Source organism: Neofelis nebulosa, chromosome 1 (assembly GCF_028018385.1).
Source record: "Neofelis nebulosa isolate mNeoNeb1 chromosome 1, mNeoNeb1.pri, whole genome shotgun sequence".
Lineage (NCBI taxonomy): Eukaryota > Metazoa > Chordata > Mammalia > Carnivora > Felidae > Neofelis > Neofelis nebulosa.
This window is the reverse complement of record NC_080782.1, coordinates 232,594,459-232,612,334: the sequence shown is the minus strand read 5'-3', so window position 1 is coordinate 232,612,334 and position 17,876 is coordinate 232,594,459. Positions and strand designations below refer to the sequence as shown.

The 17,876-nt window shown below is 40.3% G+C and overlaps 1 protein-coding gene across 2 annotated transcripts in view; it reads left to right on the top strand.

The window, feature by feature from the left end:
* FRY (FRY microtubule binding protein) overlaps positions 1–17,876 on the top strand; it is a 344,560-nt gene that overhangs the window by 272,567 nt on the left and 54,117 nt on the right. For both annotated transcript variants that reach the window (XM_058688112.1, XM_058688123.1), the window contains exons 37-46: positions 1,247–1,397; positions 1,945–2,048; positions 2,810–2,995; positions 5,187–5,385; positions 6,856–6,977; positions 10,975–11,162; positions 12,480–12,574; positions 13,824–14,431; positions 15,474–15,571; positions 15,962–16,132. In XM_058688112.1, coding sequence (XP_058544095.1) covers positions 1,247–1,397; positions 1,945–2,048; positions 2,810–2,995; positions 5,187–5,385; positions 6,856–6,977; positions 10,975–11,162; positions 12,480–12,574; positions 13,824–14,431; positions 15,474–15,571; positions 15,962–16,132 — 1,922 coding nt within the window. The remainder of the gene's footprint in view (positions 1–1,246; positions 1,398–1,944; positions 2,049–2,809; positions 2,996–5,186; positions 5,386–6,855; positions 6,978–10,974; positions 11,163–12,479; positions 12,575–13,823; positions 14,432–15,473; positions 15,572–15,961; positions 16,133–17,876) is intronic.

Sequence of the window (17,876 nt, the reverse complement as noted above, 5' to 3'; positions counted from 1 at the left end):
CTGAGAGTCGGAGGAGGCAGTCAGTGCTGGGTAATGGGTGATCTGTGCCAGAAAGGAAAATTAAAGCAGGGTGAGAGGCGGAGGGGATGTCAAATGATTGGGGATTTCCTGGAAATCCTCTGCAATAAATCGATGCTTGGGCGAAGGCTTGTGTGAAGTGGAGGAGAGAACCACGTGGCTCTCCAGGACAGCTCTGCGGCCAAAAGGAAAGCTAGAGGTGAAGTCCCTGAAGCTGGGTGGTGCCGAGCGTGATCACAGAACAGCAAGAAAGCCCAAATGACTGGCGTGGCGTGGGTAAGGGTGCTGGTGGTGGGAGATGAGCCAAGGGAGAAACAGCAGGAAGACCGTGTAAGGCCTTAAAGGCCACGGTGTAGAGTTCGGACTTCATTCTGAGTGGAGAGGGGAGCCACTGGAGAGTGTGAAGCAGAGAGAAAGACATGAATGAACTCCTGTTTTAAAATGACTGCTCTGGCTTCTCTGTGGAAAAACAGACTGTAGCGGGGCCAGGACAGAAGCAGGGAAACAGTAGGGAAGCCATTGCAGTAACCATGTGAGAGAACATAGTGCCTTACCCTGGTAGTGATGGAGATGGTGAAAAGTGGACCTATTCTGGATATGTTTTGAAGGTACAGCTCACTGAATATGATGCCAAGTTACCTAACCTCTATTTCCCTTCTGTCAAGTAGGGGTAAGAGGTACCCATTACTGGGCTATTAATTATTAATATAATGTACAACGCATAGAAAAGTGCCTGGTACAAAGTAGTTATTCCCTGTGTTAGCTCCTAATGTACTTATTTTTATTATTACTATTATCCTCATCATGATTATCATGATTATGAGTTGGATGCGAGATGTAAGAGAAACGTCACAGATAGCTCTAAGGCTCCTGTCCTGAGCAAACTGGAAACATGGAATTGCATTTCACTGCAATGGGGAAGTCTGGAGAAAGCCCAAGTTCTCACAGTGATGAGAATGATTTAATGTTTTCTTTTTGCATGTCTGTATTTTCCATTGATCTGTAGTGCGTAATTGTATATTAGATTATCAAAACATAAAGGGACTAAAAAATCTAATCAAGTAATTCTAACCCATTGATCCTATAATTCATACTCACCAGATGGGATGGCTAGAGAGTTATTTTTACTAGCCTAAATTTGTAAGATTCTTTCTACAAACACCAAATAGGGAAAACAAAAATCATCACTCCCTAAAAGTAATGCATGCTTGTCTTTCTCACCCTATAGATGACCCGATTTCTCCGTATACGGGCTGGCTGTTGACTATTACAGAGACCAAACAGCCACAGCCCTTACCCATGCCTTGTACTGGAGGATGCTGGGCCCCCCTGGTTGACTACCTCCCAGAGACTATCACTCCCCGGGGACCCCTCCACAGGTAAGTAGCATCTGTGGGTAGTGGGAAATGACTGCTTAGATCTGACTGGACTTTTCTTCCCATGAGAAGAGGGAGATCATTCCACATCCTGTCAAATGAAATGACCTTTGAAATCAGAGGGACCACGCGTGACTTTAATTGCAGTTCTCAGCACATTTGTAGCGTTTGGTTGACTATCAACCAATGTGCAAAGCTGCCTTGTAACTCAGAAGTTTTTCTTGATGTAATCTGGATGTGGATATGCATTCTGTGATGATTTTTAGATCGTGAGTAACTGGAAAAGAGGGCCCTTTTCGCCTCTTCCTCCCTCAGTTCTTATTACCTAGCAACGAGTAAGACTCCCTATTTTGTGATTAGCTCAGCAAAAGTTTCTTCTTTCTGTGGAATTCTGTGCTTTTTCGGAAAATAAATTCCATTCCCTGGAATAAGCGTCTCGCATAATTCTTCAGCAGGGCTCAAGGGCTGTATTTAATTGTGACTTAATGATCTGTCAGTGTGTTTCCATCCTCTTCAGAAGTTACATTAATTTCACCATGTCATTGATCAGGTGCAATATTGCCGTAATTTTTATGACTGAGATGGTGGTGGATCACAGTGTGAGAGAAGATTGGGCTCTTCATCTACCATTATTACTCCATGCTGTCTTCTTAGGTAAGACTGGATCGAAGAGGAATTCTGGACTATGGGGTCAAAACCCTACAGACACAATCCAGAGAGCTTTCCTTTTACATTGATGTCCTGCTTTCCACAGTTCTGAAATATTTAGTCTCTTCCATTTTTCATCGCTTCTATGTGACATCTGCTCTGTAATCTCAGTTGATCGGTCATTGCTTAAAATTGCCCTATTTCTGCACTATACAGTGGTACCTCGCTAATGCTATATCTATAAAGATACCCGAAACATATTGGGCCTCTCTGAGGGTCTTTGGCCAGATGTGATCGATTTAAAGCCGTGAGATACCGTCCGCACACAGACAGAAAGAAGACAGAGCGCAGCAGGCCAAGCACTGAGATTTTAAAATAGCCAAATGGTAAAATAAAAATGGGAAGAGGAACAAGCCAGGGAGGCTCAGAAGTTTAGTTAGAGAGCGATGAACAAAATTAGAATCCTTCAGTTAACAGGGAGACCCAGGGAAGAGAACATCCCAGGAAGGAGGAATGCTAACCATGTCAAAAGCTACTGAGAGGTCAAGAAAAGTCCATCTATCAGCATTTTATGAGAACATTTGATTTAAGGAATAAAACATTTTTCCTAAGCCCAACTTCTTTATGTTGGTAACACAAACAATAACAAAGAAAACTGAACATTCTTTCAACATGTTCCTCCTGGGTAACTTGGAATCTTTACTATCCCTGGAATCTAAACGAGCTTAAAACTTGTTTATACTAAGAGATTCCACTTTTTGTTCCAGGTTTGGACCATTACCGGCCTGAAGTCTTTGAACACAGCAAAAAATTGCTTCTTCACCTCTTGATTGCCCTCTCTTGCAACAGCAATTTTCATGCCATTGCTTCTGTGCTCCTGCAGACTCGAGAGATGGGTGAAGCTAAGACTCTAACAGTTCAGCCGGCTTATCAACCCGAGTATCTCTACACAGGTAACAAAAGAAGGAATAGCAGAGACCCTGAGACAGAATCACAAATACGAAGATAACTGAAGGTATCTGTGGAGCCCAAATTAACTTCTCTAACGTGATCACCACCCCCCTACAACTTTCCGAGTGAGCAAGTAGGAGCACAATAAATATGCCCCATTTCGCTTGATGTTAACTTGGTTCTCAAAATCCTTCAGTATTGAATATTTTCAAATGTCTGTTTCCTTATTATTATGATTGCTGCTCTCATTAAATATGTTCCTACTGATACATTGAAAATTATGTCCTTCGGCCAAGAGCATCAGTCTAAAACACTGAAGGATGGGAATGCCCCAAACAGTGACCACCCCCATCACCTTGAGAGCAGGTCATTGCCAAGCTGCCAGGTGTATCGCTGTGGACCTTCTAGTTCCCCTGAAGGAATTTTCACCCTTTTAGTGACTGCTTTTCCTGGAAAGCACCACGGGTGGAAGTCTACTAAGAACCATGGCTGTTTTGAAACCAAAATGTTCTTTTTAGAAATAAGAACAGAAAGCATTAGATGAGTCATGTTTGAGTCGAAGAAACTACTCTGCTGTGTCCAGCTATTCATGAAAACTTTCCCGAAAGAGTTGACCAGTGGGTTTCATTTAGAATCGGAACATTTAAAATACCTTAAAATGATAGCGAACTAACATTCCTGAACATTTTGTACGTTGCGTTGGCGCTGGATATGGTATGGCACTTCATATGTCACCGCATACTTTATTCATCACCCTGAAGACAATGTGCCTTTTACTTAATACTTGTACTCAGTGCTGTCTTGTCCTTTGACAGACACTGAGATTTTCCTCTGGGAAACAAATACTGCGTTACTAAGTCTGAGACATAAGGACTACTGACCTCAGTTTAAGCCCTTTATTTTAAACCAACCTACACTTAATTGAAAAGAACCCATCAACAGCCACTCAGAGACACAAAACTCCTCACTATAGACATTGAATTAAAAGAATCTGAAGACTTCTGGCTGTCCTAATTCCCCAGGATAAGGATGTATTCCATTAAGCACATGGTCTTAGACTGAGAACATTGCAATGCCCGTTGAGTTGTATATCTCTGAGTGCATCAATTTTGCATTCACTATCCCACTCTTGTGGCATACAGTGGGGATTTACAAAACAAAACACAATGTACCATAGGCAAGACAAACGGTGGAAGCTAAAATGATTGAATCTGTAGCACACATGGAATACGAGTACAAAGGGTTTGGAAAATGTCTCCTTTTCATAAACATTTATTAATTCTTACTGAACACCTACTTTCAACTGCGGATGCTCTCAAATCCAAGCTAAAAAAAAAATCGAAGCTAAAAAAACCTGTGTGCTAGAAATTATTGTCTTTATCTTATTATAATAGGAAAGTTAGCTGCAGAGAAATTATATAAACTCCCTGAGATTGCACAGCAAATGGCAGAGATGATATTCAGGCCCAAGGCTTCTCCTGTTTCAGTGTATCTTCAGACCACCAGAACTATGTACTTTTTGCAATTATCAGGTAGGAGAAAAGGGATGATGGCGTATCTACATTTTCAAACCAGCAACACCCAGGGATGTAGAATGATAATCAAATATGAGGTGGGGAACAAACATAACATTTGTTGATACCGTATTTCTTTGACTACCACGAGACATACTTTATCCAAACATAGCAATATCCACATAATATTCACAGTTGTAAGCACATTTACTCAAAACATAACATCCATTATTAGGTGCTCGTATCCTCAACCCTGGTACCATTTCACATATTTAAGTGGTCGAATACCCAAGAATAATTTACTAACAGCACAGTCGGGTCCAGATGTATAGGGGAACTGTCCGTCGGCCTGTGCACATATGCATGTGTGTGCACACAGACGCATGTGCACACGCGCACACACATACACACCACTTCTTTTGCAGAAAGCATCAATTCAAACACCAGGCTACAAAATAACAGATGGCACTCCTGTTACCCAGTACACTCTGGTTTACACAGCAGTGCAACTATTCCACAAGCAAGGAAAAACTATCAGTCTCGTTTCATCGTAGCCATAGTTGAAATCAAATGTTTCCTCCAAGAGATTCAAATAACTACACCCTCCTGTATGCTCACCTCCTAACCTCGGTAAGCACCCTGCCTAGCACATTCTACCTTGACCTTCTTGTCCCACCAGGTGGCTTTGACTTCCTGAGAGAGGACCAGTCATCCCCAGTGCCAGACTCGGGGCTAAGCTCCAGTTCCACGTCGTCCAGCATCAGCCTGGGGGGCAGCAGTGGGAACCTCCCGCAGATGACCCAGGAGGTGGAAGATGTGGACACAACCGCTGAAGCGGATGAGAAGGCGAACAAGCTCATTGAGTTTCTGACGACCAGGTAGTGGGGGCTCAGGGGACACAGGCCTGTTTTTAGGTTGGTCTTTTGGGGAAGTGGCATCACTTTAGAACTTGACGGATGAGAAGGCGAGCCCGTGATTTTAGCAAAGGCTTCTTTTCTCTTCTAAATTGCATCTGCTGGAGTCTGTGTACAAGGCAGATACTGGCAGAAGTCTGAGATCCCACTGATGGCACAGTTGACAGGCAGGGGGTTTCGTGTAGAAAGACAATGCAGCAGATGGGGACAGGACACGGTAGTGTCCCACGGCGAGGACGACTTTCATCATCTATTAGAGCTGCCGGGATCTGGGAGTGCTGAGACTTGGCAAAGAACATCCTCTGGAAACCAAATATATTAGCCACGGTCGACCCAGGAGCAGCTGCGGAGGGGCCCATTATCTGCTCTTCTCATCCAGAGCCATTTATAAATGGAAGTCAGAAACAATAGGAAGCATGATGGGAAAGGAAGCAAACTAATAATCAAAATCAAGAAAAGCTGCAAGCAAGCAATCCTGTCTTTTCAGCTCTTCTTCTGGTTCTTCCACTGAACAATTTAGCTTGTAAGGCTTCAGAATGTCTAGCACCCTGAGGTGCAGTATTTGCATCAAGAAAATCACGCTTACCTGGGACTCTATCGGGGGGAGGGGACCCTATCCTTTCTCATTAATCCCAGAAGTCTAGTCTGTATAGTTGTTATCTGATACCCCCATGATCTTTCTTTCTCTCAGGAGTGCATCAATTCATACAAAAAATGAAAAAAGAGCATTTTCTTTCCTCAGTTAATGATTCAGAGTATTTGCAGTTCACAGCTCAATACAGGACTTGATGAACAGGAAGCTAAGGAGGGGGGGCCTAATGGTAACTACATCCAGGATATTTCAGGGACCTGAATGGTCTGTGGGGAAGAAAAGTGTGCTCACCACTCAACACTGTCAGGACCTTGCATTGGGAAGAGTGTTCTTCTGAAATTCTCACCTCTGGCTCCATCCTGTTCTTTCTGTTGAAAACCAAGTAGATAACAGAGGACGCATCTTCGGTTCATTTCTACAGTATTTGGTAGTCTAATGATATGATCCTGATAAAAGCATTATCTCTGCAAATCTAAAATATACAAATGTCTAAGTCTGTATTTTAATTAACATTTTATATCATTTTATTTGACAAACATGTAGCACCCGTTTTGTATAAACACCGTTCTGGTGAATTGAGAGGTTTTAACTTTGTGAGTAAATTTTGTGAGGTTTTCATTTTGTGAGTAAAACATAAGAAAAAATATGCCTCCGTGAATTAGCTAGATCCATTTTGAGTATGCTCTTAAGCTTTACCAGACTGAAATTTACGCCCACATTAATCACTAAACTTTCAAAATCACATTCACCTTTGGAGTTACAACTGCATAGGTGGTTTTTAAAATACAAAATGATTATATTTAAGTGGTTATATTTTTAACGTTTTGTATGTTTTGTTTAAGGCCATTTGGTCCACTTTGGTGCCATGAAGACATCACACCCAAAAATCAAAATTCAAAGAGTGCTGAACAGCTTACTAATTTTCTACGTCATGTTGTATCCGTATTTAAAGACTCCAAATCAGGTACTTTATCCAATTTCCCCAAATGCCACTTTCACCGTTTTCTGTAATGGAGCATATTCTTCCCATTATAACCACACATTATACATACATACAAACATAGATACGTATGCATATGTGTAAATATATGGTTCTATATTTGGCGCCGACAGCAGGAGAATATTCATAGGGGAGCCTTGAAGCTTATTTCAAATGTGCCTAAGTGAATGATTGTTAATGTCCTGTATTTTTGCGTTATGCTCTATCAAATAATTCCCAGAGGTCACTGTTCACCTTGCTGCGTTTACCTGACTCAATTTAAACTACTCCCTCTAATATTAATTTTGTTTCGAGAAGGCCATGACACAACACATGCAGGAAGAGATGTTCAACATCACTGATCATCAGGGAAATGCAAATCAAAACCACAATGAGATATCACCTTACACCTGTCAGAATGGCTAGAATCAAAAAGACAACAAATAACAGTGTCGGCGAGGATGTAGAGAAAGAGGAACCCTCACGCACTGTTGGTGGGGATGTAAATTGGTGCAGCCAATGTGGAAAATGGTACGAAATTTCTCCCCCCAAAATTAAAAATAGAAATATCATATGATACAGTAATTTAGCTACTGGGTATTTACCCAAAGAAAATGAAAACACTAACTTGAAAGGATATATGCACCCCTGTGTTTATGGTAGCATTATTTGCAGTAGCCAAGATACGGAAGTAACTCAAGTGTCCATCCATAGATGAGTGGATAAGGAAGACGTGTGTGTGTGTGTGTGTGTGTGTGTGTGTGCATGCACATGCATGTGTTTGCATGCGTGCGTGCATGTATATAGTTGTAGATATGTATTCATTCCATATACGTTCCATTGATACAATATGTATATTTTATACATAATGGAATATATATAACAATATATAATAATGGACTGTCATACAGCCATAAAAAAGGATTAGATCTTGCCATTTGTGACAACGTGGATGTACCTACAGGGTAGGAAGCTAAGTGAAGTAAGTCAGATTGAAGAAAAAAAATTACAACATGATTCTACTCATGTGAAATCTAAAAAACAAATGCATTAACAAAAAGCAGAATCGGACCTATAAATAGAACAAACTGAGGGTGGCCAGAGGGAAGGGTGTAGGGAAATGGGCAAAGTGGATGAAGGGGAGAGAGAGATACAGGCTTCCGGTTATGGAAGGAATAAGTCACGGGACTAAAAGGCACAGCATAGGGAATCTAGTCAACAATAGTATGACAGTGTTGTAGTGTTGTATGGTGATAGATGGTAGACACTTGCGGTGAGCGAAACATACAGGGAAGTCGAAGAGGTCCAAATCCCTGTGTTTTATACCTGCAACTAATGTGACATTGTGTGTCAAGCATACTCAAATTTTGACATTTTACAAAAAAGCAAAGGCAGCCATGAGTAATAAATCTTACTGACTGTATTCAGACTCAATTGTGAAAAACTGTCAGATTTGAAAACTGGTTTAAAAAAGAGTTTTGTGATAAAATGTCTTTGACTTTGAAAGTATTTGCTAATAATTCCTGTGCAGATGATCATTCAATATTCTGAACACACTGTGATTCTTATGTAGATTATAATAACATCAGGATGTTTAAGCCCTTAGCTACATACCATTCAGATTCGACTTGGCCTGGGCTGATCTGTGTGTGAAATTTAAATCTGGTTCCTCAGCGTAAAGCAACAACTACCCCTACCTTTTTTCACACACCAGACTGACCAAATGAAATACAGCTCGCTGGCTTTCTCAGCTGCTCTGATAATTAGCACATCTCACAGTTTGAAACATTCCAGATTAGCCACATCTCTTCTCATTATCAGAGGGTGCTTTCTAAAAAAGCAAAAAATACTGATAAACCGAAACCAGTTTCTCATTTCAGGAATAGGAGTGACATTTCTTGTTTTGAGCTTGTTTGGGAATGTTTGTGAAATGTCACCACCCCTTATACTGCTATTTCCCTCACTTAGAAGTCACTTGGTAGTTGAATATAACCCAAAGGAAGAAATTTACTGTTTGTGTACAAACCCTTAATTGGCTTAAAATCTTTGATTGCACGAAGACGATGAAAATGAGAAAACTCATGAATCCCTGTACTGTTTTCCCAGAGGATGCTTAGAGTCTGAGTCTTTTCACATCTTGCCCCAGACATTTTTACTCACTACAGTTTCTTTATACATCTCTGCTCTCGGCCTGTTTCCACTGTAGCACAATAAAATATGTTCCTGGAAACACTTGTATTAAACAGGGTAACATAACTGCTACAACACACAACCCCAAAGCTCAGAGGCTTAACACAGTAGAAGGTTACTTCCGATCACATAACAGTTCAGTATAGAGTTGAACTGTTCAATTTAAAGAGGCTTTAATTTAGTTGGCCTCCCTTAAGGACATTGGCATAGTTTGGCAGGCGGCCTTCCACATGGTGCTTCAAACACCTACCTTCTGCGGCTCTGATCACCTCGGCTCAGAGGTCCTCAGCCCTCTTCATCCAGCCAGCAGGTGGAGGAAGAGAGTGAGTGGAGGATTACTCAGGAGGAATTTACACCACACGAGGCTCGAACGTGGCTCGAACGTGGCATCCATGCTTCTTCCCACATTCCACCAGCCAGAACTCAGGCACAAGGCCACAACTGCAAGAAAGGCTGGGAAATGTAGGTTTGCTGTGTGACACATTAAATAGCCTTTCTTAAGGACATTGTCATGTCATTGGTGGCACTGTCACCAAGAACATGGTGGGGTGCTATAGTCCGACCAGTATAGTTCTAGCCGTCAGGTCCATTCTGATTTCAGTAAGTTTTGCTTGTTGACTGAGGATCTAACACCGCACATAATAAAATTAAGTAGGAAAATGAAACAAAATAAAGGTACAAATTCCATTTTGAAACACGATCCATTCATAAATTGTGAACTGCCTATATGGGTTTAATCCTGTATTTCCTACCTTGAATATGCCTAAGTCCATTTTCCAGGGCCCTTTGTTTGCTCTGTAGGAACATTCTCTCATATAATCCAAAGGTACCTAGGGTCAAACAGCCAGGCAGCAGCTAAGAACAATGACATTAAATGCTCCCTCCTGGTTCACTTTCATGTGACCATCAAATGTACCACGGAATCCCCTAGATCACAGAGACAGCCAAAATCACTGTTTTCATCTTGTCCTCTGACTTTGTAGTCAGTTTTTCTCCTGCAGAGAGGCACAGCAGAGAGTACAGATCAATGGCCCAGAGTTCAGTCATGTGCTTTACCTTACATTTTCACTTCCTTCTGATCAGGTGGTTTCCTGATGACTGAGATTACCTTCATGCTATTGGAAGAACCAATTTAGGGCGAGAGTTGAGATGATGGTTGCCTTCTTGGCAACATCTGCATTTCAATATCTGCATATTTATAGACTATTCTGAAGAGCAAAGACTTTGGTAGAGGCCTTGGTTGTGTTCAGAGTTGATGCGATCCATTAACAGCTTTCCTCTGCACAAGTACTCTGAAAACTAGTTCCTAACAAATTCTCTTATGAAAAAAGGAGTGAAAGTACTCTGTGCAAAAAAGTACTTCAGAAGAACAATGTAGAAAAATGGTAGGGCAATAAACAAGAATACATTTGTGAGTATATTCTGTGTCAGACACTGTACAAAGAATTTTTTAAATCGTCGAATTTTCACGACTCTATGATGCAGATACTATTATTCTCCAATTAAAAAAAAGAAAATAGGGTCATAGAGACTACATTTCTTTTCAGAGTCCCAAAACCCCTAGTTCAAAACCAGGACCACCTTGCTGCAAAGCTTCTGACTCTACTACACTATGCCTCTTTAAGATCTGTTCAAAGTTGTTGTTGTTGTTGTTTTAACTCTAAAATGGCTCATTCTTAAATAAGTACCGCCAGAGGATAGCTCTTTGCAGTTAGCCTGATTTAAACCTATCGATCGCCGATGCCCCAGGGTTTTCAGAGTATAGGTTGACCATCTGCCTCTTGGTGCCTAGGTTTCCATCTGGAGCAGCACTTGAGTGAAGTTGCATTGCAGACCGCCCTCGCAAGCTCTTCGAGGCACTATGCCGGTCGGTCCTTCCAGATATTCCGGGCGCTCAAGCAACCTCTGTCAGCACATGCCTTGTCTGACCTTCTCTCCAGGCTGGTGGAGGTGATTGGAGAACATGGAGATGAGATTCAGGTGCCACCAAACTCATTCTCCTTCTCTCATGTCAAAGATGAGGACTTAACGACTTTCTTTGAGCCTTCTTTTTCTCGCCAATTATCTCAGCCATGTGGGCATATACAATTTATTTTAAAAATTTCTGGATGTGAACTTTTATATTTACAAAAATCACTTTGGGGTGCCTGGGTGGCTCAGTCTGTTAAATGTGCAGCCCTTGATTTTGGCTCAGGTCATGATCTCACAGTTCATGGAATCCAGCCCTGCATCAGGCTCTGCATGGACAGTGGGAGCCTGCTTGGGATTCTCTCTCTCCCTGTCTCTCTCTGCCCCTCCCCTGCTAGTGCACCCTTTCTCTCTCGCTCTCTCTCTCTCTCTCTCTCTCTCTCAAAATGAACAAATAAACTAAAAAAAATCACTTCAAGGCACATTGTTCTACAAATTCAGTGGATATTGTTTTATTGAGCCAACAACTGAAAATCCCCTGGTGACTCCTTGGTTGTTTTTGTTGTTAGTTTTAGTTGACTGGGAATTGGGGAATTATTTGCATTGTTTTTTCCTTTTGCCACCAGCCCCTAGGCTGGCAAAGGACAAAACCAGGATGCTGTTGTGCAGTCTCCCCACCCAGAGAAGGGATCTCCATCATATCTAAGCAGAACACTACCCCTCTCTGTATAACTAACCCTCAGTACACTGAGAAGAGCTGAAGAAGTAATGGAGAGAATAGATGCCACAAGAAGACCCTGTACATAGATCCCAGGCACTGGGGTGCATTACAAGCATCACAAGGGCATTACAAGCTCTGTAGCTTGGGCCAAGCCTTTCTTTCCCTTCTTTTCCATCAGAAAAGTTACTACACCCCAGGAGACTAACACACGTGTGAACTCTAGCCTCTTTTCCTCTTTCTGGACATTAGACGTGCTCTTCAAAATGTCACTGATGTACAGACCTTCTCATACCTCAGCTCTTAATTTCTGGCTCAGATACTGACATTCTGTATTTCAAATGTCCACCATTCCCCTCATCAAGGGGCAACGATTGCCACCTTAGCCTTTGCTTCTCCCTGCTGGATTTAAAATGAGATTGACATGTTGAGGACGTCAGAGCTAGGGAAATAAATCTTGGTGATTACCTGCTAACTGCTAAGCCATCTGAATTTCCTAAGTGGCCGTTAGATTTTGTTTTTAGACTCGGTAAGTTAAAGTAGCATAGATTGTCTAGCACTCAATGATATTAAAATTAGATTTGAATAAAGTTTGTGTTAATTAAATTTATCTTCAGGAAGGGAACAGTAGTTTTAAGCAGTACAAAATGTTATCTTTGCATGTCTGGCAGGGTTACGTAATGGAAGCACTCCTTACATTGGAAGCTGCTGTGGATAACTTGTCTGACTGCTTGAGGAACAGCGATCTCTTAACGGTATTATCTCGGTGAGAAGAAGCTTAATGACTTTTGAAATCAAATATGCTGGACTTAATATTTGAGACATGCCTGAACCTTGGGCAAAATCCAAAGAACAAATCTAGTTTTTGAACTATGACATTTTCTTTAGTTTAAAAAAAAAAAAAGAAATTATAACACATACAGACACATGTTATATAAGTAGTTTTACACATCAGAAAGATAGAGAAGAAATGTTAGTTCTAAATAATGCAAATAGTAATCCTTTCTCATTTTCTTTTTTAAGACTTTGAGTACTTTTTCAAATTTTATATAATAATTATCCTGTTTATTTCATTGTAAACAGAAACCAAAACTACTTATTTTTTTGAATGAATATATATAAAACTCGTCTGAACTATCACTAAAAACAGCTGGGATTAATGTCGATTTTATGTGAATATATTCCTATCTTAGGATCTTCCTTTTTTATTTTTATTCCTTTTGCTCCCGCCAATGTTTAATTACCCATTTCAAATCCTTCACAATTCTGTATTCTGTTTATATAATTGAGCTCATTTTGCTTGAAATTGAGTCAGTGATGTTATCATAAATCACACTGAGCCTTGTTTCACTTTTAAGTTGGACATTTTTTATGGATAGGTAATTTTAGTATGATTACTAACATCATACATATTTTTCTATATAAACCTACAGATTTATCTCAATCAGTAAGAATTTAGCAGGAATGTTGATAAAGAGTTTTATCTTTTCAGCCTGAAATAGGCTTAGAGATAATTTCTCATAGATTTTTTAGAAGTGTAAAAAAATTCCTTTGATGCAGTTACTTTTTTCTTTCTAGATAATATCCTTTCCATTTCTGTTCTCCTTATCAGTCAGTTAATAGAATACTAAACTTTGTACCTATCAGGTACACTTTATTTCTAAATTACTTCTGCCCAAATTCAAACAAAAATATACGTGAAAGATCAGTAAACTTTACCACCAACCCCTCTTGTTTAGCCTTTCAATATGTATAAGTAGGTATTACGTTTTGTTGTGGTTTTGTTGGTAAGGGTTCTCATTGTTTGTTTTTGTTTTTTTCATAGCTTAAGTTTAGGAATAAGGAAATTTATTACTTTAAGTTTTAGAGTATGGGGGGGGGGGGGGGGTAAAGAATAGATAGTGTTTCCAAAGAATGATTTCCCTCCCTTATAGTTTGTCAGTAGATCTTAAAAGGACTGGCTCTTCACTGAAGCGTGTTGGCTTTCTATTGAACTTTTTAATTTTTATACCCAGCTCTTCATCACCAGATTTAAGCTCTAGCACTAAACTAACAGCAAGCAGAAAGAGCACAGGACAACTGAATGTGAACCCTGGGACAGCCAGTGGCAATACAGCAACCGCAGAACGGAGCCGGCATCAAAGAAGCTTTTCTGTGCCCAAGAAGTTTGGTGTTGTCGACCGATCCTCAGACCCACCCAGGAGTGCCACACTGGACAGAATCCAGGCTTGTACCCAACAAGGCCTCTCCTCAAAAACCAGAAGCTCATCCTCCTTGAAGGACAGCCTCTCAGACCCATCACACATAAACCATCCAACAAACCTATTGGCCACCATCTTTTGGGTCACAGTGGCTTTGATGGAATCTGATTTTGAGTTTGAATACCTAATGGCCTTAAGGCTGTTGAATAGACTACTGGCTCACATGCCACTTGATAAAGCTGAGAACCGAGAAAAACTTGAGAAACTCCAAGGGCAGCTCAAGTGGTCAGACTTCTCAGGGTTGCAGCAGCTACTGCTGAAGGGATTCACCTCCCTCACCACCACTGACCTCACCCTGCAGCTTTTCAGTTTGCTGACACCAGTATCCAAAGTATCCATGGTGGATTCATCCCAAGCCATTGGTAAAGCCAACATCACTCATTCTCTTGCACAGTTCTGATGGTTGTTGTGTTTACGTTTGGCGTAATAAGATAATGGGCTTAGTACATTTAACAATTCTGTTTAGAAATGGTTGTTGGGGAATAGTTTGTCATTTATTCCAAAATTACACATAATGTAAATCTTAAAATTATTTACACTGTAGAAGGCATTTTTAAGGCAATAGCATAAAAGGTACAGAAGTAATGCATATATATTAATACATATTAATATATTAATATATAATATATAATAATAATATAATAATATATTATTATATATTATAATACATAATATTATAAATATATTATATATTATATAATAATAATATATTAATAATATATATTAATATACATTAATATGTATTAATTATTTCTTCATGCTTTCTAGATCGAATTGCATAAAGAGTCAGTTTATTCCATTTTTCTTGTACAGATAAGCATTTTTTCTCTTTTTTCTTAACTCTGAAATCTTTTTCTTCTTAGCCTTTTTCTTCCTCTTGAAAATTCTCTTGATTCCCTCTTGTTTTGAATTAAGCCAAATCGCCAGCCGTATTTTTAATATTATGACATGTGACCCAGACTTCTTTTCATGAAGGTATAGCTTAACACAGTAGTACTAAGCCATTACTTACCATTTTAAAGAGTCTTCTTTTACTGCATTACATGAGCAAGACTTAAATTGGTTGGCTTACATCCTCTCAAACAAGCTTTTCTTAAAATATGCTTTCTGATAAAAGTTTCAAACTAGTGTTTTTGTTCGTCTTAATCTGCTTTTAAAAATCTGTGCCAGTCATCCTGATTCACAAAGAGTCCATAGCAAGACAGTCACCGTGTCTCAGAATTACAAATCTACTTCAGTGCCTCCTCCGTAACTGGCGTCATTGTTGTACGTTTTTTCCCTGGATTTTGTGTTCAAAGACTGCTTTTGCATCCCCCCAGAATAAAATCTGCAATATTCCTTCCCACTGTTAACAGTTAAAATGTACCAAATTCAGCTGTCTCCACTGCATCTTCTCCGATCCAGGGTTTCCACTGAACGTGTTGTGTCTCCTGCCCCAGCTGATTCAGCATTTTGAAAATCCCAACCAGTTCTGCAAGGATATAGCCGAAAGGATTGCGCAGGTATGATTTCTGGTTCCACACTCAAGTGGGTCGATATGGGCCTTCAGGAAGGTCCAACGCGGAACAGCAATTACCCAGAGAGGGAAATGAGTCTCCCAAAACCTGAGAATAACGATTGAGATTGCTAGTAATTGACGTCTCTGAGTAGCTGCTGCACATTGTCTTTTGGTTTCATGATAGAGAAGACAGGTGGAAAGAATTTGTGAAAGTCATATTAGCTAATTACTGAGATAAGCGCTTTTGCAGCTTACCAGAAAAACCCAAAATATATATCAATGTGTTTTCCAGATTCCAGAGCAAAATTGCAAACCTATCTTTTGGCACAATTGCTAACACATCTCCCTATTTATCAGGCAACTTTATCCCTAATTGATTCTCTTCTTTTAAAAGGTGTGTTTGGAAGAGAAGAACCCCAAACTTTCCAATCTCGCGCATGTCATGACCCTTTATAAGACACACAGCTACACGAGGGACTGTGCCACATGGGTCAACGTGGTCTGCCGATACCTTCATGAAGCATATGCTGACGTCACCTTGAATATGGTGACCTACCTGGCAGAGGTAAACTCTTCATTAGGGACAAACCTATTATCGTTTCCGTGGCTAAAATATTTATATGGAATGGATAATAATCTCTTAATTTCATTTACTGAGTGCCTATCATATATTATCATAGATGCTATATGGAATCTTTTTAAATCTTCACAGCAAGCCACTGATGTAGATTCCATTATAACAAAGAATCTGAGGCCCAACCAGGTTAAATAATCCGCCATATGTTTAAAGCCAGCCTTTGAACTGAGGTATAACCCACCTCAAAAGCTTAAAATCCTTCTTTTTACTACAGTAATGCGTGTCAGAACATTCCAAAAATGGAGAAATGTTATCTTAATTACCCCAGGTGTTCATATGTTATTTAAGGAGTTACTATGTGGCTTGATATATTTAATGGTTGTTGGCTCTGAACCAATTACCCAGCATATATTTTGAAGTAAACTTTTTATCTTGCTTTTTAAGTTTGTTTTTAAATCCAGAATGAGATTCTTTTGTGCCCATAGAAATGTGTTTCTAGCACACTTGTTCCAAGCCCCTGTTGTCCATTGGTGCTGGAAATACCCAGCAAACGAAATGTATTCTGTGCAGCACCTCCAGTCACCCACTAGCTTAACCCACTAGGTCGCGAAACCCATGAGGCAAGTGGTCACTGACAGCCACCTCGGGTTAGCATGTTCACTATTGCTTTTGTCTGAGGGATATGCATGCATACGTCTTGCCAGGGCCTTTTTGGAAGTGACGAGGCCGGTACCTTCAAACTTTTCTTTCAGATATGTCAACAGTGTAGGGTGCAGATAAGTTACAGAATCGATCATTGTCTGAAAGGTTCCGTAAGACTGAACCTGAACCTAGAAGAGGGTCCTTGCCCCCTCCATCTGCGTTGACAGTTGGTCCTGCAGGATTTTGATTTGCAGTCTGGGTCAGCAATGTGTGAGCTGTATTCAGAATGTCAACACCCCAAAGAGCCTCTCTTATATGCCACCCTGCTGCTTTTGACAATCACCTTGGTGACATCTGCCCAAGAGCCACTGAGAAAACACACACGTACTGGAATAACTGACGCAAATGCCCTGCTTACAGACGATGCCTGTTTTAAAACAAAGTGAAGTGTAAGTTAGCAAGGAGGCAAGATGTGTTTAGATCACTAGGCAGAGTCAGTCAGAGAAAGACAAATTTCATATGATTTCACTCATATGTGGAATTTAAGAAACAAAACAGATGAACATAGGGGAAGGGAGAGGGAGGCAAACCATAAGAGACTCTTAACTACAGAGAACAAACTGAGGGTTCCTGGAGGGGAGGTGGGTGGGGGCTGGACTAAATGGGTGATGGGCATTAAGGAGGGCATTTGTTGGGTTGAGCGTTGGGTGTTACATGTAAGTGATGAATCACTGAACTCTCCTCCTGAAACCATTGTTAACTACGCGTTAACTAACTTGAATTTAAAATTTTTTTTAATAAATAAATAGAAAAAGGAAAAAAATAAAATGTAGAATTTAAAAAGCTTCGCAAATACAAATGGGATGTGGCATATACATACGTACATATTATTCGGACTTAAAAAGGGATGAAGCACTGACACAGGCTGCCATATGGATGAACCTTGACAACTTTATGCTAAGTGACATAAGCCAGACACATAAGTACAAATATTATTGGATTCCACTTGTACAAGGTGCACAGAATAGGCAAATCTACAGAGACAGAAAGTAGAATAGTGGTTACCCAGGGCTGGGGGCAGGGGGTGATG